The following is a 24777-nucleotide window of genomic DNA, read 5'->3' as shown; positions in this document are numbered from 1 at the left end:
CCCTTGTCTTGTTTTATAAGTTTAATATAGCAACTCCTTGATAGATAACACCTTTCACCAAAGAAACTAAGCGCGGAGTCATTGATTCTCCAGCTAGAAACCAGCAAACCACTGTTCAAATTAAAAAGGTGCTTGCTGCAGACTGCTCTCTGATGCTTTGGACAACAACTGAGAGCAGGCTTGGGGACTCTAAACCTCAGTGTAATGAGCACAAAGGAGCACATGAAGTCTGCAGTGGTCTTGAAGGATCTGAGAAGCTCTCAAAATCTCATTTTAAGATATACTCACTATGGGTTTAGTAACCTTATTGGAGTGTTATGGGGCCAATGGCTGAAATAATGACTGGTGACCAGTTTGAACAAAAAGAACTTTTGTGAATATACCATCTCTGCAGCATAGAGATGGTATATTCATACATATTCACAAGGTGTTTTTGGACTATCTGCATGAGTCAAAGCAAGGTAAGGTTTAGTGTAAAAATGATTATGTCTAATGTTGGTCTTTAGTACAGTTAATTTTACTGTAAAACAAACAGCAGGAGCGGTGTCAGCTGATGGTCATTTGTACATTCAAAATTCAAAAATCAACCATATGTACATACATATATAGACAGATGTATAGATATAGATATATAGATATATATACATATATGTCACTGTCCAGTGAAAACCACATTTCTCCAAACATGGATCGAATCTGAATTTTTAATTTTCAATTAAAATGATCAATTAAATTTTCCTGTATGGACTGAGAGAATTCTCCTACTTGCCATTTCGGTCAAACCTACTATAAATACCTGCTGCCTCTCGATGCCTCCTACCCAGCTGCCCCCCCCCCCTTCAGTGCCACAGGTTGCATAACAAAGTCCTCGTACACCCCGTCCAAAAGTGTTTTCAGTTTAATCACGGTACGTTCTGAATGTGTTGAGTACATGCAAACAAATTCTGTTCATAAGACACCACAAGCATCCTCATGTATGATTGTATGACTGTCTCCCACTTCACTGGCCTTCTCTAAGGACCCAGTCAGCCCTGCAGACTTCTGATGCATACAAAGACTCCTCTTAAGTTATTGCTAACCTCAACATAGAAAAGAAGCTGTTAGTGTTGCGTTGTCAACTTATTGTTGACCCTGAAAAAGAAATGGAAGAGGAGAGTAGTCTCTAGTGATTGCTGCTGTTTCTATTCATAGAACATGCAGAAATATGTCAGTTAAAAAAAAAAAAAAAAAGAAACATGATTCAGGCACAAAACATTAGGTAAAGGTGTTAAATGGCAAGCATTTGTTTTATTTCTCTACTTAGAATAAATTGTTGACACACAGAGGTAGATCCTTCTCAGTCATTATAACTAATGCTTGCTCAAACATAGAGAACACTTTGTATTGCAGTGAAATGTAATGAGACCAGTCACCACTGGCTAACCGCTGTTGTTCCTCCACCCTCCACCGCCACACATCTCATTATCCAGGACATGATGTTCCAGTCCCAAAGGACAATGGCAGAGGACCTGTAGCCTCCAAACTTAGGAGGGAGGAGGTTTAACTACACAGTCACGAGAAGGACCGGCATGTGCGCTCTCGTTCTTTCTAGTCACAAAGCCACCGACTGAAAAGGAAAGATTAAGACCAACGATAAGAAATTAGTGGGCCAGTGTTGGCGGGCTTTTGTGAGTTTTCTGGTCTTTACTTGTTATTGAAATACATGTAAAGTGGTATCTGTATTTGCAGGATGAGATGTGTTTAATTAAGAATAAAAGATATATTAGAAAAAGGTAAAAAATAAATTGAAAAGTTTGTATTTATTGTACATATTTCTTTGTGGACAGACACTGACAAATGCAGGACAAAGCCATAGCCGTCTCCCTAATCACATGTGTGCTGTAGGGCTATGACTTAAGGCCCAAATCCTGAAATAAAACAAACCCAATTAGTATCCACACTCGGCAAAAACCTCCCAAAGTGGATTACCTGTGAGGCAGCAGCTGATTGTGGAAGTTCTTCCCTTTCATTTTAAAATAATTCACACGGCTACAGTCTCCACGGGGAAGAATCCATCCAAAAGTCTGCTGTCAGATCGCTCCCTGGCCCAGGCCATTATGCATGCCTCACGCTGTTTCTTACATCTATGGAAGGTAATGTTACTGCTACTGTTCAACCCCAAAAATAATGAGCCAGTGCATCAAAGTCAAGCTGATATAGTCTGAAACCCTCCTGCACGTAATGTAGGAAAAGCAGCTTTGGCTTCTAAAGTGTGGCTGTAAGATACAGTATTTGGTGTACTAATCAGCAAGTGAAATTCCACTGTGTCTTTTGTAAATAAAGGTTTTTTTAAAAAGGGAAAAATTTGTACACTCCTATTCTGCTTGATACATAGCCATTTAATGGCATTAATAGCCTACTGTGGCAATTGACTTTGTCTTTATTCCATGGGCAAACAAAGTGTGCAGATCCTGCGTCTGTTCAGACTTCATCATACCCTCCAGTGGAGAGCAGAGTTCTTAAATTGCCCACTTAGCTCAGCTGTAAAGATCAAATGACTTTACAGCATGGTGCAGGGTTTCTAGGTCAGTCTCTATAACAGGTTATAGTACACCTGTGTTTATTTATGCCATACACGAAAAACAGAATAACACTTGTGTGACTTACACTCCCTTGTTAGTAATTATTAGGAGCTGTTTGTTTTGCACGAGAAGTTCTCACATGCAATGCAAACTTTTACTATTTCAAATATAGACTGTTGGCCCCTTCACCTGACTACCTGGTGGCAGTAGACAAACAAAGTGTCCATGCACTCTCCTCCGCAACCCATGACACATAATGAAACATGACATAACTGACTGACGGGCCATGCTACCGGTCAAATCAATACACCCGGCTGATTAAACACATACAGAAACAAACCACACCTCCATAAGATATACAGTGCATTCAGAAAGTATTCACACACACCTTCACTTTTTTCACATTGTGTTATGTTGCAGCCTTATGCTAAAATTAAAAAATTAAAAAATTAAAAAAATCATTTTCACACAGGATCCACGCAGGATCTCTGCAGCTCAGCCAGAGAGGCTATCAGGTTTTTGGTCACCTCTCTTACCAAGGCCTTTCTCCCCCCGATTGCTCATTTTAGCTGGGGGGCCAGCTCTAGGAAGAGTCCTGGTTATTGCACACTTCTTCCATTGAAGAATTATGGAGGCCACTTTGCTCTTTTTTTTTTTTTTTTTGTAGCCTTCCCCAGGTCTGTGCCTCGACACAATCCTGTCTCTGAGCTCTGCAGGCTGTTCCTTCGACCTCATGGTTTGGTTTTCGCTGATGTGCTTTGTCAGCTGTGAAACCTTATAGAGACAGGTGTGTGCTTTTCTAAATCATGTCCAACCAGGTGAATTTACCACAGGTGGACTCTAATCAAGGTGACGAAACATCTCAAAGATGATCCAGAGAAATGTGAGGCACCTGAACTAAATTTCAAGTATCATAGCAAAGGGTCTGAATACTTATGTACATGTGACATTTCAGTTTCTCCTTTTTAATAAGTTTGCAAAAAAATTCTAAAATTCTGTTTTTGCTTTGTAATTATGGGGTATTGAGTGTAGACTGATGAGGGGAAAATGAATTTAAATGATTTTACCATGAAGATGCAACATAACAAAATGTGAAAAAGTGAAGGCGTCTGAATACTTTCCAAATGCACTGTAAATATGTGACTCTCTTACCCAGGACCTGCACGCTAATATCAGCGTGCTCAATCTTCACCAACTCTATTAATGCCCCTGTAATGGCTTATCAAATACTGTTGTGTAACTTAAGTAAATGTCATCAGGTGCTGTCTCCTGAGACTGAGTCTCAGCATTTTTCTTAGGACACTGAAGACAGACATAACGTCTGTGTACAGAATACACATCCCTCCCTCCTTTAGAATTCGTCTTTAATAAGACGCTAGTGAGCAGTGTGCAAAAATTATAACTAATCGACAGAGCACCGGGTCCTGAGAGTGTCCCTCCTCTGTGGCCAAATAAAAGACTTTGTGCTCTGAGAACAGCTTGTTCCTCTCATTACCAGTCATCATCATAGAATAACACCTCTGAGCCAGTGAGAGCCAGCAGCTCAATCCTGCACCACAGCCCAGGAAAAAGCCAGCTGCTGGAAAAACTCGGCTATAATTATACACTAATTTTTACGAAAAAAAATGGCAAGACAAAAAAATGATTGCTTAATGTGCATGAAACTGTTATGAACAGCAAATCCTTCAACAATTGTTTAATATAGAAACAAGAGATGTGTGGAAAAATTGGCAATCAAACATGACTGGCCATGATTGTGGCGTTGTACTTTGGCACAGCATTGCTTTAAGCTAATGCTAACGTGCAGACACAACTGATGTTTAGCAGGTACAATGTTTACCATGTTCAGCAACTTAGTTTGGCGTGTTAGAATGCTAACATTTGCTAATTAGTACTAAACACATAGTACAGCTGAGACTGATGTGAATGTCATTAGTTTTGCAGGTATTTTGTCATGAACTAACTTGTTTCACAAATTGCAATTTGGACCTGATGATGGCACCACATTAAAAGTTAAGGGATGACCAAAGTTATTACAATTAGTCCTGAAAAGAACATGAATGTCTGTACAAAATTTCAGGGCAATTCATCAAATAGCTGTTGGGTGCCGAACCAAAGTGGTGGCCTGACCAACTGGCATTGCCATCTCTAGAGCCACACGGCTACCGCGGATAATAATTTAACCGACAAATTAACGCTTCACTCATGGGTTAATGTTGTCTGGTAAAAATGACTGAAATTGAATGGTAGGAAGACAGACAAAGTGACTAGATGGTGAATGTACTTTAGCATTTAGTAGCTAAATAGCCAGATGTATTTCTCAGGATTTGGGGGAGAAAGAGCACAAAAGTTATTGAACTTACATTCATCACGCGGACAGAAAAGCAACTTCAAATTAATGCTAATATCGCTCCATGTCTGCTAAATGTTAAAATAGGCAATTATATATATATAAAAACACACACACACACACACACACACACACACACACCATTCAGTCACAACCTTAAAACCAGTTACTGGTTTTAATGTTGTGGCTGATCGATGTATATATACTCCCTTGCCGGTACTGTCTTGCTCCTGTGTTTAATGAAGTGAAAAACCAGAGAGGAGGTGTTGAATTGCCTTGGGGGCCTTGAGCTTTAGTTTCAGGCCAGTTTTGTCTCTAGAGAGCGGAGGATGTGGGCCTGGTCCAGACACAGGTCAGGACGTCCAGAGTTAACGTCCCCAAGTCCCTTGCATCAACATCAGGAGATGTACTTAAGGACCTGTCGACCAGGTGTCTGTCTTTGGCAGACACCCGGTCGACTGAACAGGCCAAGAAGAACCCAGGTGTAGAAATCGACACGTTCTATATTTCAATTTCCAATGATGCAAGAGAACGGCTATTGAGGTAGCTACAATAAAATGTGGCCTTTATTCAAAATCACATGCAGAGGTTGTTCGGCCAATGACATATAGTGACAGGAAACGTGCTTTTAATTTGCCTGATTAGCCAGTAATCCCCATTACTGGCCATTACCATCTTCTAGCGTGAACAGTTAGACTCAGTAATAAATGACAGCACTAATTAGGAGCCAATTTCTACTCATAAATCCCTTTGAACTCTCAGGTAATGGATTCTGTGGTATCATAGCAACAAGTGACGAAGTCCCAGCTAAGGGAGCATGTGAGAGATCTAAGTATGATAATGATAACAGTATTATTATATTATTTTTCTACTTTGTCCGAACTGAATGCAGACCATTCAGCTTCCCACACAATTGACATCTGAATCCCGGCAGCACTGGGAAAACAATAATTTTGCACACACACTTTTTTTTTTTTTTTTTACAAGGGATACACAAATTTTAATGCGAAAGAGGATCTGCCTAAACATGCACTCGATGTTATGTTAAACGAGTTTGCGATTAACGCGCTGCAATGAAAACAGCTGCGTCAAACCTGCGCAAAACTGTGACACGCTTGTTAGGAGTGCAGGAACAGAACATCTCTGCTGACCTCTTCAGCCTCTGACACGTGAGCAGAGTTTCAGACAGTGAGAGACATCTCCCTTTGTCACCATGTGTCATGAGTGCAAATAATACCAGCAAGTGTTAGACAAATATCTACTGAGACTAGAGCTGAGCCGAAATGAAAAAAAAAGGAGATCAGCCTGCAAATATTTATACAAATGTATTAAATAAGAAGGGTTTTTATTTTGTACTAATGAATTGGATGTCATGCCTTTTCCCTTTATGCAGAGTGTAAAACTATAAGCATGAACAATCGTGCTTTCGAGTGATTGCATTGAGTCTTCCCTAGTGGAAAGGGAGATCTTTTATATTCAACAAAGCAGTCTTGCTGGGATGACATGTCATTTTATTTTGGACATCAACAGCAAATTATGGGCATATTGTTCTTGTCTGGGCAGCCTGCTGAGAACTGTTCGAAACACTCAAACTACACTGACTGAACTCGCTTGTGGATGCTTCACGCAAAAACGATTAGCTGATAGTTTTATCAAAAACTGAATGTGATTAAAACAATCAATTTTCTAAACTTGGTTTGTAATTCACCAATACTGTCGGCACGCAGTTGTTCTATACGGTATGTATACTTAGCAATTCATTCAAATTTGAGCCTGTAACATGCAGAAGGGCCTGTGACTTTACAATCTGCTGAAACAATTTCCCGTCACTTAACAAAACAATCAGTCCACGTGTGCGTCTGCTTTCTCCGAGGGTCAAGAATTAGCTTTGTAGTGTTATATTTTAAAGATTTGTGTCTCCAATCTTCTTTTTTGAAATAATAAACCATCTTATTTCCTGGCTAATTCCTTTGATATAAAATGTGTGTACCCTGTATGAAAATGCAACAAACTTAGCTGAATGATCCAGTATAAATAATCGGGAAAGCTTTTGGTAGCAGCCACACCTGAAATGCAATGAAAAAGCATGAGGTTTGTAGCTTTGTTTGATTAAAGCCTTCACTGTAGTTCCTTTAATGATCTGTAAATCACTTATTAAAGCGTTAAAAAGCGTCTAAAGAGCTGATTCTGATCGCATCCGCAGTCAGTAACCCACCACTGCTGGTTTTTCTGCAGTGCACACAGACTCAAAGTAAAATCCCTTCTGTCACCTTTTTTTTTTTGCTCTTACCCTACTTGATTTGCATCAGTGTCTCTGATTGGCAGCTTTAAGTTCAGAGAGAGGGAGATACTGCCCTCACCTGATTGGTTGAGAGCAGAAGGGGGCAGGTACTGTGTGTGAAGATAAATTCAGAATGCAGCCACACTCACATGCATCTGCTGTCATCATCCTCCTCAATACAGCTACACCCAGCTCCATCACTGCCTTCAAAACCATTTTCAGGGATCCACAAGTAAAGAGGAGGAGAACAAAGACAAACGACAGAAGGGATTCTTTGAGTTTTGGAGGAGAAGAGCAACAGACACCCACCATGTCTTACGAAGTGAAGGAGAAGACAGAGGTGCGTCTGGTGTTTCTGGGAGCGGCTGGAGTGGGGAAGACAGCCCTCATCCAACGCTTCCTCAAAGACACCTTTGAGCCCAAGCACCGGCGCACAGTGGAGGAGCTCCACAGGAAGGAGTATGAGGTGGGGGGCATCAAAGTCACCATCAACATCATGGACACCAGCGGCAGCTACTCCTTCCCAGCCATGCGGAAGCTCTCCATCCAGAACAGCGACGCCTTCGCCCTGGTCTACGCTGTGGATGACCCTGAATCCCTGGAGGCGGTCAAGAGTCTGCGAGAGGAGATCCTGGAGGTCAAAGAGGACAAGTACACGCCTATTGTGGTGATAGGCAACAAGATTGACCGTCACAATGAGCGCCAGGTGTCCAGCAAGGACGTGCTGTCCACAGTGGAGCTGGACTGGAACCACAGCTTCCTGGAGTCCTCGGCGAAAGACAATGTCAACGTGCTGGAGGCTTTCAAGGAGCTGCTTCAGCAGACCAACCTGCCCAGTTGGCTCAGCCCGGCACTGTGCCGGAGACGGGAAACCTTCCCCAAGGAGAGCAACAAACGACCTCATATGAACAAGACCAACAGCTGCATCATCTCGTAATGATGCGGAGCTGCTCAAAGGGCAACAATCACAAAAAGAGACTGGGAGAGGATGAAAGAAAAGTACCCAAAAGAGAGTGATCGAACATTGTTGGTGGGGAGCTGACTGGACAGAAACAAACCACGAGACAGTGTTAATGCGTTCAGACTCTAAAGAAACACTGAGTTAATAAACTCTGTCCCCTCATCAGTCTTGTAAGCACTGCATCTAATCCCACAGCAGCATTGGAGGCACAGAGATGCTACGATGCGGAAGAACATGTGGTGATGAAAAAAGAGATCCCACCTCGAAGATCTGAAAGAATGTGGCTGAACTGCTTGAACAGTGAAAAAATTAAATAGTACACAGACGCTACTCACTGTGAATGTCAAAAATGATGCGGTAATAAATCGTGACAGTGTAGAAGCAGAATTATGTATCATAAGCTCAGTTTCCACTCAAATCTCTGTATATTTGATGTTTCACGTCGGGGTTTCGTGTTACTGCTGCTTATAAAGGAGCAGCGACTGTCAAGTCATGGGTGTTTATGCAAAGGTCTGTTTGTGTCTTTGTATGATGGTTTTGTGAATCAAGTGAACAACAGAGGAAGAACTTTACCTGGAAACTGTCTATGCTTTTGAAGGCAACGTATCAAACGTTACGTTGTGAAATCTTGTGTAGCTTGCCCTGCAGCTCTGAAATGTTGCTTTGCATAACCTCATTATGCATATGTAACCTAACATTTTTGAAATACATACTGCAAATTTGCTGGTGTTTCTCACTCTCTTTGTTTGTCTGATAAATTGTTTTTTTTAAACCGGTGTTTTCCTTGTTGTATAACTGACAGTTTATTTTGGTTTGGTCTTTTTGTCTGCACCTTTTTTTTTTTTTTTTTTTCAGAATTTCAATGTATTTTTCTATTCACCATGATACCACAGTGATGTCTGTTTTACTTTATGCACGCCCATTTCAATATAAATAAAACTACTCTATATGATAATTAGTTATTTTCATTGATGACAGTTTTCTTTATGTGACAGAACAGACAGAAAGGAAGTTAGTGGGGGAAGGCATAGATATTCACTTTTTTTTTACAGCAGTGACTTGGAAAATGACTACGTTATTAGAGTAATGAGACTAACACACAGAGCGAAGTTAAGCTTATATGGACTGAGAGAAACGCCACTTTAAAATCTCACTTGTCTGAGAAAAGTATATAAAGTTTTCTTCGAGTGACGTTTAGATTTAGATCAGATTTAAAGACATAATGTACTAATCTGCTCCAGGTTCTTGCAGAAAATCTCCTCCAAATAAGACGTGTTTATGTCAGATCTGTTTGATTTGGCTGCACATTCTCCACTGAGATGAATGAACACATTGCAAGGAATATATCTTTTAAATTTAATTAATTCTGTCATAACATATGGATACATTTTTGATGTATTAAATTACTTTAATTCCACTCCCAACAAATTGATAATTGATTTCACGTGAACAGTGCTGGTCTAACCAGAAAGATAAGTTTTGTGCATGATTGGTATTGACTCTAAAGTAGGTACCAAAAACTCCCTGGAAAGTGGTATTGATGCTGAGTGAAATATCAAGGTGAAAAAACGGACTTGTTCCGTTGGTCTAACACACACACAAAATCAACTCCATGAGCTTTCTACTCTGTGTTGCATCGCCCCCTGGTGGTTATTATGTACCAACAATGCAGCAATTTGAAGAAATGCTGTCTGTAGGTCGACACGAGGAATCTGGTCTAAAAGATCCAAAAATAATTAAATTTAAAAAAAAAAAAAAACGGCATAAATACCCTATCAACTTCTGTCTCCAATGACTGCTACAGTACATGAGGTTCAAAGTAAAAGGTTACGTAACTCTACTGTTTACTTTATGTCCCTCACATGTACTCTGCAATCCTTACTTTGGTGTTTCAGCAGTTAAAAGTCTAGTGACCTCTGTCTGTTTAGTACAGAAACATGCAACAACGAGTCATGCAGGAAGGTTAAAAACTAAAAAACCAAGGGGGGTTGGCACACTCTTCTCTTCTTCTAATTTATAGACTTCAGGAGCACGATACATTTGTGATGTAAACTGACATGCGAGTATGAGGAAAACTTCACACTTGCTACTCTCTACACATGATGACGATGACTGTTTACACTCATCGGCCAAGCTGTTTGACATTTTTGATGTTCTCTAAATGCTCCGCATAGGCGCTGATAAAAGACCAGTAAAATTCCCCAACTGCTGAAAGGCGACATAGGCCCAAAAAGGTATGCTTCCTCTTTCCAAAAAACATTGAGAGACAAGGTGCATTGTTTCCCCAGAATTAGACAAGGAAGTGACCTGTGATAATCAAATCTCTGGTTCCTCTTTGTTCCCTGTTTAAACTCACAGCTGTCTTCAGCTGCTCCACAGCCACACACTAACTCGTCTTTTCGGCACATGGAAGGAGAAAGAGAGGCAGGACTGTCCTTTTTTAAAACTCAGGTGCGAACTTCGCTTTTCATTCAGGATGTAGTGAGCACAGATATACTCTGCTTTAGATAGGCATTAGACATTTTAACCATTTCAACAACTTTGTATCCACACAGAACGTAGAAATCTTGATGTCAGCAGGTTAGTTTCAGCCGAACTCATCATTATGAAAATCCTTTCGTCTCTTGCTGTAAACGGGGTGTGCTTCTGCTTTTGTCTCTGCTCCTAGACTTGGTCAAAGCTCCTCAGTGTTGGATAGATGCCTGAGAAGTTTTGAACAAGTATAGGATCTCTGACCTCCACTACATCAAGTGTTTGTCTGGCATAAGACAGGCTATCCACTACAAAATAACTGATAGCTGGTATGCTGCGAGATTTGAGGTATCATGTATGTATTTCCATTTCTGTCATATTTTTTATTAAATTTTAATTTGATTCTTCACTGAAATGGAAGATTTTGAACATGAACTTTCTATATTATAATATTTCATCATCAATAGAGGTTATTATTTGCACTTTTTAATATGTAAGTTAGATCAGGAATACAGTCATATATAATTCCGATGAACTATATAGAGATTAAAAATGTTGCTGTCTGCTGTCAACTCAATGTGATGTATTTTCAGTTTAATACAGACCATGCAGAGAGACACCTGTTCAGAAACACTAAGAAATAAGACTCCTATTCAAACTTAATAAGGTTCGACTTTCCGGTAATATAGTGACATACTGTACATGGATGGACGGTCTAAGTCTGGTCGTTCACCAAAACACAATAATGTGTTGCCCTATTTGGTAGAGACAAGGCACAAGAAGAAACTCTTTTATTTTCATAGACATTGACAAACGCTGTAGAGGCAGACAGAAGGGTGTTATTGTCCAAAGTATACCTCCTTGACATCGCAGGCAAGTCAGGGGAAGAGTACATACAGAGAAGACATCGTGAAATATGCTAATGACATAGAAAATCTGAGCTTGCAGAGCTTCAGCATTTGATACAGACAACCTCAAACTTTCTGCCAGCACAACACACCCATGTGCATATTTAGCAATATCAGTATTTATAACAAAACTAAACCAATGGTAAAAAGCAAAGGCGTGCAGTACAGCTGTATGGAAGACATTCTCAGACTTTTTTTTTTTTTTCCCCCCACCCACGAGAATGCAAAAAACAAATTGTGCATTGGCTTATAAAGTATATTTCCCTGAGCAAAAGGCTCAATCGGCATAGAAATACACTCATTTCCTCTTGAGCTTCACCCTTGAATTTACTCGGAGGGCACAGGAGTGCACCTGTTCAAAAGTGCAGGTTGTTATAGGAAGACACCACAGCAATTTAGACACTAACATCAAGACCAACCTGCTGTTCAGATGTTTTTGCCAATTAACTATAAAATGCACATATTTCACCTTACTGCTGGCCATTTTTCAGTTTTTAGTGGACATGTCCTATCTTTCAGGGCAGCCATCGGTTCAATTCCCTTTAGTGCTGTATTAAAAAAAACAAAAAACAACTTAAGTAACCCACTACATTGAATTTTGTCAAAGTTGTCACTGCGGGGTAATGCACCTGAAAGCATGGATCAATTCCATGTCTACTGATCCAGTGGATTCAAGTGCCGAGATCAAGACTTTCAAGACGTGGGCCGCCCTTACGAACAATAATGTTCAAAATTCAAATACAGAAGGGAAAAAATGAGCAAATGTGGACACCTTTCAAAGAAGAGTGAGAACTTGACTCCTGCTTACATTCAAAATATAAGTAACTTCCAAGTCAAACACTTGTTTTAACGTGGCCTGCGTAAAGTAGGCAGCACATACCCAACCACTACCCAGGCAGCCTTTTCAAATCACTCCAGACTTTCAATCACATCACCAGATGACAATACTGTAACGGTGACAAAAACAATAACTTTACCAAACCAAAGCTGGTTCCTGTAAGTTGATTATGGTCTGTTTCGAAAAAGAGCAATAATGTACAATCTCTGTGATCTCTAGTAAACCAGCTAAAACGTGCAGAAGACCAAATGGTCCTCCTTTAAGCTATGTACGTAACTCATATGTATTGTGTTGTTACTGTCAGATAATAGCTACCATCAGCTGCTTACAATAAGCAAAGCATTGTACTGTGTATGTTCAGTCAATTTCTAAAGAAATCTAGTATATCAAAAGAGTCAGTTCAGCCAATCACAAAAAACTTACTTCCTACCTACTGCTAGTAGCCAGCCATTCCCTGTTAATGACTTCTGCTTTCAACACAATACAGTGGAAGTGAATTTCACTTCTGGTTGTCAAATCTTTTAAATACTTGCCTTTCCATAGCCCACAGGCCTCGCTGGGAGCACGGTAGACTCTTTCAAACAGACATTTTTCAGTTCTTTGAGCTAAAAACCATGAGAATTAATGCTCTGAACACCACAAGTTCCATTCACCTCTATTGCACTGGGGTAATATCAGGAATCTCAGAAGTAGGTCTCTTAAAACAGGTACAAATAAAACCTAAACCATCTTCTTGGCTAGAAAATACTAAGGTTAAGTTGTTATAATTTAGTTGAACGGACCATTTCATAAATACAATATAAATGGACGGCCAATTTATTTCCACAGATGATGAAAAACTTCTTATGCCACATAGGACATTTTACCAAACATTCCCACGGATGGTGCAAAAAAAATGCTGCATAAAAATATAGTTTGGGCACCAATGAGCAGGAGTTTGTCCAGGCTTATCCATGTGGTCTGAAACAACACACCCCATTAAATGCAAGGTAATCACAGTGCAACAAAGCCCTGATCATGAGGGCCAGCAAGAGCATTGGGAAAATGGTTTAAAAGCACAAAGTCCTGTTACTGGAGACATTTCTTTTCTTTGCATTTGCAGACAAAGCTCAGTCATTTAATATGAGGTACCACAATGTATGACAAAATATCTTTTTAAATACATCATCTTTTGTTTATGTTGGAAAGTCAATGAGAGCAGCAAGACAAGGAAAGAACCAAGGCTTCAAAATAGGACCGAATGTATTTTATCATCTTTACGTAATAATGGACAAGATGCATTTCTCAATTCAACAACAGCACATTTTTACAACTCTTGATAAGATAAATAACTTTGGGTAATTCTTTAATTTCAATTTCTTGAAACGAATGTGGACACATGTGATCCTGACATACACAATACATGGAACGTGGCATTAGCATGTTTTACTGGACTGGGAAGAAGTGCACCTGACCTCAGGTCACCCACCTCAGCCCTCACTGTCTGACGCAATCTAGTCGTCCACAGTGATGTTGCGGAACAAGTAGGCCATGGACTCCCCATTGTGGATGCGGCGGATAGCCTCAGCCAGAATCATGCTGACATCCACAGTCTTGATTTTGGGACACTGCAGCTTCTGTACTTCATGGGGGACTGTGTTGGTGACCACCACCTGAGGACCCAGTGGACATAAGAGATTGTGCTCAGCCTTAATAATCAGATAGACCCTATATATCTGAATTAAAAAGCAGTTTACCAGCACAGTTGCTTATCAGGCTGATTTAATGTAAAGCTTAACTACCATCAATTACTCTTTAAAAGACAACATAATTTGGTCTCGGTGGTTTTCGGTTTCCACCTTGTGCACCTGGTTCACATGTGAGCCTTCAGGGGCTACTGCCGCATGGCTTTCAAAACTTTATGCGCACACATTCCACGTTACATATACATTTTTTTTTGGTCTAAATATTAAATGTGTTTGAAATGGAAGTCGAGAAAATCTGAGATGGTCAGAAAATGACAGAGAAGGGAAATGTAGATCTTTGTAATCCACGCTGCACAAGTTGTGACATGCAACCTTTGACAAAAAACTCAAAAAAGTTGCTCTGGAGAGATAAATTAAGCTAAGCAATGTCAACACAGTATATATGAGAAACAAACTGGGATTGCAAGTCGTATGTTAATATGTTCTAAATAAAACAAATATAACTGAATATATCAAATAATTGTAATACATTTTATAAAATGAATTTTACATTTTACCTAAACTGTACCTATTGTAATTTGAAACTTATAGTTGGCAGACAACTTTCCAACGACAAACAACTGTTGGATATGATGATTCACCATTGGCTCTTGTTACAACTCATTTCGTGCTTTACAATTGAGCCTAAAAATCTTCCATTAGAAGGAAGTATTTCGTTTTACATTGTTTACAAAGAGTAGATAAGAGTTCAAGAACAAGCCCTTGCCGGTTTCCAGAAAGTTCTTCAGTTTGGCATTGTTTTTCATTCCCTTTGTCACTTCTCAGTTAGCTTCCATATTGACATTTAGCAGAGCAAGTATGACACAGAGGGCTTTCCTTCAGACAAACATAAATTGTACTGATTAGCACAGCTCCAACCCTAGAAGGCACACGCGCGATTGAAAAACAACTAGTTTAGGTGTCCTCACCTCATCAATGGCAGATTCCTCTATGAGGCGTGGAGCATCAGCAGACAGTAAACCATGTGTGGCCATGATATAAATTTTATAGGCTCCTCTCTCTTTCAGGATCTCTGCAGCTGCAACAAAGTCACCTACATCATCTATAATGTCATCCTGGACAAAAAAGACAGAAAAAAGAAAAATGCAATTGTACCTAAGACTTGACAATTACAGTTTTTGTTTTTGGTCAGGTTTAGTGTGTCCATTACAGTAGAATTTGGTAGTTTAGGATCATGACAGGAACACATGAACAAGACTATGTGCTATTTGCTGAAGAGCAGCCACTGTGGCCACATGTGCCAAAACACACTGTCATCGCATCTGTGAACTGATTCAGTAATACATCAGTTACAAAGCAAAATCTATCTAAATTATCCGTACGTTTTATTTTTTTATACATTCAGCTTTTCACAGAAGAAGAAAGCGTTATTACTTATTTCAAAATGATATTGTCTCATTTCAAGGTGTGAAAATGCTCTTCGAAAATGTCTGAATATTTACATTCAGACGTGTCCGTGTTATGGTTTCAAATCCATGCTCTATGTCATACAGCGCATGGCATTTAGGGTAGAGGATGAATGAATTTTACCACCTATAGGGAAAACCACTTGAAAATGCCTTGAAATGCTGTACCTGCGTACTCTAAAAGAGTAATAATTACGAGAGGGAAGAACTGAAAATGACAGCTCAAAGTTGTAACCGAAAGAAAGTGCTTAAGCAATGTCTTTGCAGCGTCTTACCACAATGATGGCAATTCTCCCTCCCACGTCTCCGACTACAGTAATGGGAGGTTTCTCCTTGGCCATCATTACTAAAAAGGAAAGCAGAAGGAGTTACCTGTGAGAACACATCAAGGAGGCGATGTTACAACATTTCATCTTATCAAAAAGAAATCTCAGTAGATTGGGTAAAATGGGTCGAGAAAATGTTTTGCAAGTTTAGGCAAATCTACGCCCCAAAATCACAGGGTTGTTATTGTTATTTTGTAGTAGTCTGAAATTCTTTAGAGTAATTCAACGCTGTATTAAATTTAAAACGGCAATCAAAAGCCAGCAATTGCTTTGAATATTTCCCCCCATTCTACCCCACCTACTCCTAGGTGATTAAACTGAAATGCTAAACTTAGTACAGCACATGCCATGCAAAAAAATCAAATGAGAGGGTTTTCTGCCCAGGATACCCAATCAGAAGGCAATGTACAACTGCCTGGACACACACAACCTCAGGCCTGGGCTGTGGCAGGCACATGGCAGCAGTCTGCATATGAACCGATATGCACCAGACAGGTCTTATTTCACATGGTGGCTGACAAGCACTGATGAGGGGTTTCTTCATACACACTTGCCAATGTTCTGGGGCCAGTCTTCAGTCGAACATCACTGCTGCCAGTGGCTACTTTTACATGCACACAATAATCGGATTGCAGCTCACGTGCCCAATCACAGGAGATGCAACAGCTGCCTTTTCTGAACCAGACAACAAAAGAGGTATCATTTAATTGTTCATATCACGGCAGCTCCACATGTCAGTACGATTACTTATGAGCCAGGTCGCTGTCCATCATCGCAATATGGGGTCAATACATCTATTAATGCAATTCTCTCCACCCCCAGACTATGAGCAGCTCCAATTACTTCTTCCAAACTCTACATATCCCGGTGCCATGTAATTTCCGTAGCTTAAATAATACTATGCAACTCTGCTAGAATTCTATAAACTGTCACAAGAAAGGTTAAACAGAATCATTATAACGTAACAACATGCTGATGACAACATGACAGTGCTCCACCTTGTGACAGACTTAACAATACAATTGCGCATAACCTGAAACTGAAATAAGTTATTCTAAAAGCCATGTTGGTAATTGAAGCATCAAAATTAAAACAGGGATTTGATGCAGTTTTTGTCATATATCCCAATTTGAGAGCTGCATATCATTGATGTGCATGTAAATGTGGTCATCCAAAGGGTGTAAGGAAACAAACAACTGGTACACAATTAGCCAGCAAAGCTGATTGTGAAGGAAAACGTATAAAGAAGCAGAGAAAGGAGGAGCATGCCTTGCAGAACACTTTGCTGAATACCGTGAGTCCCACAGCATCAGAAAACCTGGCAATGTCACATTCAGACTTCTAAAACAGCAAAAGCCACATTGTTAGCACTACACACACTTCTCAAAATTGTGCTGTCTTTACAGCTTGCTGAGATACTGCAACAAGCTACCTGAGAAATGTTTGGTCAAATATCTTTCAAATGAATTTATAGAGGTCTTGAAATTTTTCAAGAAAACCCATTTAATCAACATTCCAGTGATAGATTAAAGAAATGTACTGGCTTTCATTGGCAAAATTTAACAACAGGCTGGCACTGCATTCAAGAAACTTCTACCATAGAGATACAAGTGTAATACTACGCTAAATATTATATATCTGCTTTCCCACTGAGGTAGAAGAGAGAACTAAAACTTGATTTGTGCTGTGTGAATTCAATATTTGAAAAAACGTACCAACCCTTCCATTCATAACGTTTCTCCTTCCCTTTTTTAGATGTTAGGTTTCAAAAGCATGCTTCACTGTTACCAACACATGCAAGTTATGACCAAATGTTAATCAGGTTTTTAAGAGCAGATTTAATATGGGTGCATCATGTGTTGATTGGCAAGATGAGTCCAGATATGTAAGTTAGAAATAAAACAAACAAATGTTTGGCATGGTTCTGGTTTGATTTATGGATTTCAAAATTAAATCAGAACACAACAGAACAAAGAGGGTTTTGGCCATCTTGTAGAACTAGCTGTCTGGAATCGTAGAAAGGTGCGGTAAACATGAGCGCTGCTTAGTTCAAATCAAACATGCCATGCAAATAGCATATAGTATGAGGCACACTGGAGCTGATTGGCTTGAAAAACTTTTGTCAGTGCAAATTGTTTGGGCCCTAACAATCAGTTTCTGCATTTTTCCAAAAAACTCCCCCTCCTGAATCCAGACTGTATTTTCACAAGATGCAACACAAACCCTTTATCTACACATGCACGAATTGAGGAACCATTTGAGGAGGAATCATTTCAGAGTCAGATGTAAGTTAAGTTTACGGCCGTACTTGGGAGCTCTATGCCAGGGAACGGGGCTTGTTGTTTGCCTGCTATTACCAACAAATAAACACCACGTTAACACAAATGCACAAGTATTTGACATGACAAACACATGATGCCAAGACTTGGAAAATCCTCTCGCTAGGCTGAAAGAAATCTTTTAAAAGTCCCATCAACAGATTAGACTTACTGTGTTAAAACTTGAAATAGATTTATGATTTATGAGTTACTGTTCCAAGGGAGGATTTTTTAAGTCGAGGGTAAGAATAGAAACACAAGTAAGAATAGAGAGATTTTTTTTTTACCAAATAATAAAGTGAACAGTGGATACAAATACTTTGGAGTCATTTGCCAATGACACAGTCATTTGATATTTTCTCACTCTGAACCATTTACTGTACACGGCCTTACCAGAAATTAACACTGCAAATATGTTGAAAACTATATGCCAGAGTTGTGTTAGTATTTATTAAAAAAATATATAAATACATTTTTTTTAAATTAATGTATGTGCCAAGAAACAGGCAGGGACTATTCTATTATTATTAAGCACGTCACTATTTGTAAGTTATGAGTTGCAGCTTGCTGAAGATGCAGCATGAGTAGAGGTAGTGTATCTGTGGAATTAAAACATGCAGTAACAAAAAAAATCCATTTCTTGGAGTATGGTTGATGGTATGAGAGAGAAACGGCAGAATCAGCTCCAAACAGGTTTGCACGGGTAAGAGCTGTATTAGGTTGTAGGTAGGATTTATCGTATGAATGCTCCTATGTGTTGAGATATCGAATTTTAAAGCACCGAAGAATGAAACTAGCAGAAATTACGAGAGATTTCTCGCTGAATTTGACCATGGTGGAACAAATAAAAAGGAATCCATCCGTGAGAAACAATAAAATTGGATATGTTATCTGTACAAGGAAAATCTATCAAGCAGTGGACCTACAAATCTGCATAGAAAACCTGAAACACAAAACAGAGCTCTACAAAGATGGGTGTTCTTACAAGGTAGCTCCAGCCCTGTGTGTCCGGTGGTGTTGCGTACACATGGCGGGGAGTGTCTTCCGTCGGCCATGTCGGACTCTGAACACTGAGCCTCCCCGTGAATCACAGCCAGACCCAAACGCAGGCGCTCTGCATAGGACTGAGCCCTAGAAGAAGCAAACGGGGGGGAAAAAAAAGAAAAGTCAGAATGCAGTGGTGAATACACGTTTTTCTGTGCCCATATTTAGTCACATAAATTGCAAATGACATACAGCATGGATATAAAACACATTTTTATGAGCCAACAGTTCTGGCATGATGTGATGTTTGTATTTTTTCCGTGAGTCCATTAAAATTTCATAACAGAAGATGAAATCTGTGTTGTTGTTTTTTTTTTCCCCAATCGGTTACCTTTTAGCTGCTGCTGGGGACTTTGCCACAATGACGGCATTTCGGTAATCGGGAATCTGGCAGGACGAAGGAAAACAGACGTCAGGGTTTCTATCAGAATGATTGATCGACTTCGCGTGTAGGTGGGGTCGCCAACACCTATACTTGCACACGCGCAATAAACATTCAAATTATTATCACCTCCTCTTGGATGTACTGAATCAAAAAAGGCGAGGCCCGCAAGTTGTCCACCGGAAAGCTGAAGAAGCCTTGGATCTCCTTCTGATGCAAGTCCATGGTGATGATGTGTGTTAATCCTTCGGGGTAGAGGACAGATGAGTAGCACAGCCGTTCTCACAATTAACACAGGTATTCTACTGTCAACAATTATAATAGTTTTTATCTGTGGACATGAGAGGAAGTCCCTGCAAACTCAACACCAGAGACAGTGAGGAATGAAAAGATTTTTAACAAGCCACCGCTTGAGATGCATGTTGTAGTCTTTACCTGCTTTAGCTAACATTGAAGCTAACAACTTGCACACTATTGAGCCCCTCTTTCTCATCTTGCACTGCTTGCTGTAGGGGAAGTACGGAATAACTCCGATGATGTTCTTTGCACAAGAGGTCTTGAGGGCGTAAGCCATAACCAGCAGCTCCATGATGGCTGTGTTGACATCTCTGGTTGTAGCAAAAAGACAGTGAGAACGTTACATCATGTGAACTTTAAGTTTTTGATCGTCTATGGTGTGAACTTTTCATATTCCCGCTGCAGTGCAAATGGCATGTCCTTCCATACTCACCTTGGTATTGTCTGAATGATGAAGATAGTTTGTCCACGAACAGATTCTTTTACATCCACTCTAGTCTCTGTACAGAATAAAAAATAAGACATGATCAGTTAATTTAGAAAAGCTGCAGCTTAATGTTTAATACTGAATTTGATAAAGCTTTCAGGATTAGTTAATCAGACCTTATTAGCACATTTTGCATGAGTCAAATATTACTGTGTATTAGGCAGTGCAAGCACATCTACGCTTCATGTCGTAATAACTAATTTCTTTAATGAACAATGTGAAGTTTCTTGATGTATCACATTCATTTCACAACAGTCGTCAATGATGAATGTCCATGCCATACTCAAATATTCAATAGCCAACCCAGGCCCACAACTTTTGAAGAATGTAAGACTACTAATCATATCAAGCCGATCAATTATAGGTCATAACTTAACACTTTTTTTAATTTTGGGGAAGAAAAAAAAAAAAAAAAAAAAAAAAAAAAGAGGTATTGGCTTGATACCATGGTGAATACATATGGTACATGAGTGTTTGAACAGTGACACAATTGTCGTAATTTTGCCTTTGTACACCACCACAGTAGATTTGAAACAAAGCCAAAAAGATGTGACTGAAGTGTAGACTTTCAGCTTTAATTCAAGGGGTTTAACAAAAATATTGCATTAACCTTTTAGGAATTACAGCCGTTTTTATACATAGTCCCTTATTTTCATAGGCTCAAAAGTAATTGGACAAACCAACATAATAATAAATATAAGGATAATTTTTAGTGCTTGAATAAAATTGAAGTCTGGAACCCATGGACATCAGTTTCCTCCCTTGAGATGCTTTGCCAGGCCTTCAGTTGATGCTTGTCTGTGGGTCTTTCTCCCTCAGTTTGGTCTTCAGTAAGTGAGTAGCCTGCTCAATTGGGTTGAGGTCAGGTTAGTTAAAGAATATTCCATTTCTTTGTCTTGAAAAGCTCTTGGGTTGCTTTTGCAGTATGTTTTGTTTCCTTCTTTTTAAAAATCTAAAAAAACTGTTGCTTTGGCCACTCCTGACGTTTCTGTCTGATGGGTGAGTTTAGGTTTTTCAGCCTAATGACGGCCTCCTTCTTTTGCATCGTCCCCTCTTTGGATCACATATTGAGAGTTCCCATGAGGAGCTACCAAATGAAAAATCAACACTTGGAATCAACTCAAGACCTTTTACCTGCTTAATTTGTTATGAAATAACAAGGGAACAGGCCACACCTGGCCATGAAACTTATCACTTGTCAGTTGTCCATTTTCTTTTGAGCCTCTGAAAATGAGGCACTATGTTTAAAACTGGCTGTAATAACAAGACTGTTATTTTTGTGAAACCCCTTGAATTAAAGCTGAAAGTCTCGACTTCAGTCAGATCTTGTTTCAAATCCATTGTGGTGGTGCACAGAGGCAATATTACGAAAACTGTGTAGCTGTCCAGCTACTTATGGACTTAACTGTATGTATGTTACCTCTGTTTCCTCAGGGTTTAGGGGAGAATATCTTCATGCAATCACACAAACGGCCTTGTGTGCAGCACAAATGGCTCTTTACACTCCACGCTGTCGTAAACATGCTGCTGATGCTACTCAAACCCTGCTTGTAACTTGGCTTGTTGTTACATATTGCAAGGTACACGGGCCGAAGCGCCGTTCGACAACTGGATGTTGATCAGGTCAGCAGCCTTCACGTCAGTTAACTCAAAGTGAAGTTTGTTTTGGGGGGTTTTTTTCTCCAAGGGTAGTCAGGGAAATGTCTGACATGTTCACTTAGAATAAAAATCCCCAGGGTTCCTTACCAGTGCCCATTACTAATAACATTAGTACATTATTTTGCCTCCCATGCCATAATATTGTCCTCACCTCTGTTAGATTCCTGAAAGACCACAGACTTCCCCAGTTCAACCCCCAGCCGCCTGAGGAACGAGAGCACAGAATAACAGTGAGGCCTACAATGTGACCGAGTGCAATAATCACAAGATGCTGCCCACTGCAGTGACTCGCACCCGCACCCGTACACACACACACACACACACACACACACAGACCGACACGAGACATTTATCAGATCACCCATTCATTCCCAGATACACAGATTCTCGCTGGCCATGCCAAAAAAAGAAAGAAAGAAAGAAAGAAAAGCTGCAAGCACCCCGAAAAGCACCCGGTGATAGCAGTCACATAACACACCATTACACATCACCACCGATCTGCTATTATCTGCTGTAGCCGAATTTTAAAAAGTTGCAGGTTACCGATCTTTTAACAGGCTTCGGCAAAATACAGCTAGATGTTATTCGCAGGCTCAAACGTCTGAGCGCTTGGCCCTGTGTAGCAGAACAACTCGGTATACATTAACTAGCAAGTCTCTAACGGCAGTAATGGTGAATAGTACATGAACATTGTGCTTACTCCGTGATCTTCTTGGCCAATTCTGTGCATGCCACGGAGGAGTTTGCTGAAAAGACGCGATAACCACTTTTAGCGACATTCATCGTGGCGCTCCCGCTGGTTTTTTTTCACCGTCACCGACAGCGGCGGCACCTTTTATCCACTGACCACGGCGTCTGTTTGTGCCGTTTTTTTCTGCTCGTTGACGTTGTCGTTAGCCCACAGAGCTAGCCACCCACCGCACGCTAGCCTGCGTGGCGAGCTAACCGGGCGAAATGACCTTCGGTGGGCGACGCAAACTTAACTACAACATAGCCACAAAACAGGGATCAATTATTTCCGCGAGTGTGCTGAGGTATCCGGCTGTCACACAGGTAGCACTCTGGCCTCACAACTGTCTGGGGTCGGAGCTACGGAACCCCCTTTGGGTCAAACGTGCCGGCTGCGCTTTTTGCGGAGTGCCCGCTGTGATTGAGCCACGCCGAGTGTGAGGGACTGGGTTTGGATGTGTCGGTCGTTCAGTGATGGAAGAACTACGGAGAACTTTTGATAAAAGTAAAAGTGGCTACATGACAGTGTACAAATACTCCGTTACATGTCAGAGCTTTTACTTGTTAAAATATTACTATCGAAATATAGTCATCACGCAAGTCCTCTTCATGCAGAATGGCCCATTTTAGAATGATGTATATTATAGTATTAGATCATAAATACCGATGGTGGGACTAATTTTAACTAGTTTAGATGCTTTTAGGTCGTTTAATCTACATTAATACATCATGATAAATTGGTTGATTCAATTTTGTATTAATAATCTGAATCTGCAAAGTAACTTCTAACTAAAGCTTCAAAAATAATTACTGTGGAGTAAGTGGAGTGCAATATAAGTACAGCTACCTCAAAAGCGTACTCACGTACAGTACTTGGGTAAATGAACATGGTTAGTTCACACCACTGAGATTACCGGCTATTGGATTTAGTAGTCTTTGTTCAGTCAGGACCGAAGGTTTCATGGGTTTCATCGGTTTTATACAGGTTAACACACACCCTGTAAATCCCATCTTAATAGGAAATCATATCATGTCATATCTTTATAAAACATCCAAACTGTTACCTAACACAGTTTTGCAAAGTGACTGAAATATCCCTGAAAGTAGAAGCCCTAAAGAGACTTTTTTTTTTTTTTCCAGTTTTATTCCTCTCATTTTAAATGGCAGGATGACAGGAGAAATGATCAGCAGAGGTTTGTGGATTTATGACATATTAAGTTTCAGTGATTAGATCAGATAAAATCAGCTAGATAACCATGTAACTGATATATTAGTTCATCATAACAAACACCTGTTTGTATACATGGTTGTCACAGACTATTTATAATTGACTGTTTTTTTTTCGAAAATAGTATTTCTGGTAGCAACTGAGAGGCAATATTACTCCAACTGTCCACTAGATGTCATCGCTCATTATTGCTGTATCTACTGAGTAGACTCATGCCTTTGGCTGTACCATAAAGACATCATGAGATCTGTTTTTCCTCTGGGGAGAGTGGGTGAAAGGTATAACATTATTCATATTTATTGTCGTCTCAGTTTGCTAGGCTGGGTGTGGACAGCAGAAATAACAATAAAGCATTATAAGTTCAATCTGGGCCCTTCTGTAGAAACATAAAACCACTAAGAGCGGAGCATGTTGATCTACAATCATTGACCAAGTCTCCTTGATTGTCTGACTCACAAGAACCTAGACCAGCATGGTTGTTAATTTACAAACCTGTGCTACAAGAAGCCTAAAACATTACCTCTGATCTTATTAGGTTTTTTTTTTTTTGGTTTTTTTTTTTTTCCTGGGGAGAGCCTGAGATGAACTTGAATAATATTCACCTTTAACCAATTTTGACAATATTTAAAGTCTGATTAGCTGGTATAATAACTGGTCAGGACCTTGCTGTACTGCTGTTGTTGAGAATAATGAAGCTGCTTGAAGGGGTTATTTTTGCTGAGATGTTTGAGACACAGGAATCCCAGAAATATGAGATCTGTCCATCTTTAGCACAGTTTTCACAA

At 39.9% G+C, this 24777-nt stretch overlaps 2 protein-coding genes across 2 annotated transcripts; one reads left to right on the top strand and one right to left on the bottom strand.

Annotated features, from left to right (window-relative positions):
• The first annotated feature begins 7472 nt into the window (after nucleotides 1-7472).
• Nucleotides 7473-8129, top strand: rasd4 (rasd family member 4). The gene has a single exon (XM_040123869.1). The coding sequence runs from the start codon at nucleotides 7503-7505 to the stop codon at nucleotides 8127-8129; it is 627 nt and encodes a 208-aa protein (XP_039979803.1). The 5' UTR covers nucleotides 7473-7502.
• Nucleotides 8130-13595: 5466 nt separating this feature from the next.
• Nucleotides 13596-23216, bottom strand: prpsap1 (phosphoribosyl pyrophosphate synthetase-associated protein 1). The gene is made up of 10 exons (XM_040119897.1): nucleotides 22736-23216; nucleotides 22187-22239; nucleotides 20323-20389; nucleotides 20028-20200; nucleotides 19722-19837; nucleotides 19542-19597; nucleotides 19152-19297; nucleotides 15798-15868; nucleotides 15025-15171; nucleotides 13596-14023 (listed from the first exon to the last, which is right to left on the bottom strand). Exons 1-10 carry the CDS (start codon nucleotides 22816-22818, stop codon nucleotides 13865-13867), a joined length of 1071 nt encoding a protein of 356 aa, XP_039975831.1. The 5' UTR covers nucleotides 22819-23216; the 3' UTR covers nucleotides 13596-13864.
• Between the last annotated feature and the right edge of the window lie 1561 nt (nucleotides 23217-24777).

This window comes from Xiphias gladius, chromosome 3 (assembly GCF_016859285.1).
Source record: "Xiphias gladius isolate SHS-SW01 ecotype Sanya breed wild chromosome 3, ASM1685928v1, whole genome shotgun sequence".
NCBI classification, from domain to species: domain Eukaryota; kingdom Metazoa; phylum Chordata; class Actinopteri; order Istiophoriformes; family Xiphiidae; genus Xiphias; species Xiphias gladius.
This window is presented reverse-complemented; position numbering and strand designations above follow the sequence as displayed.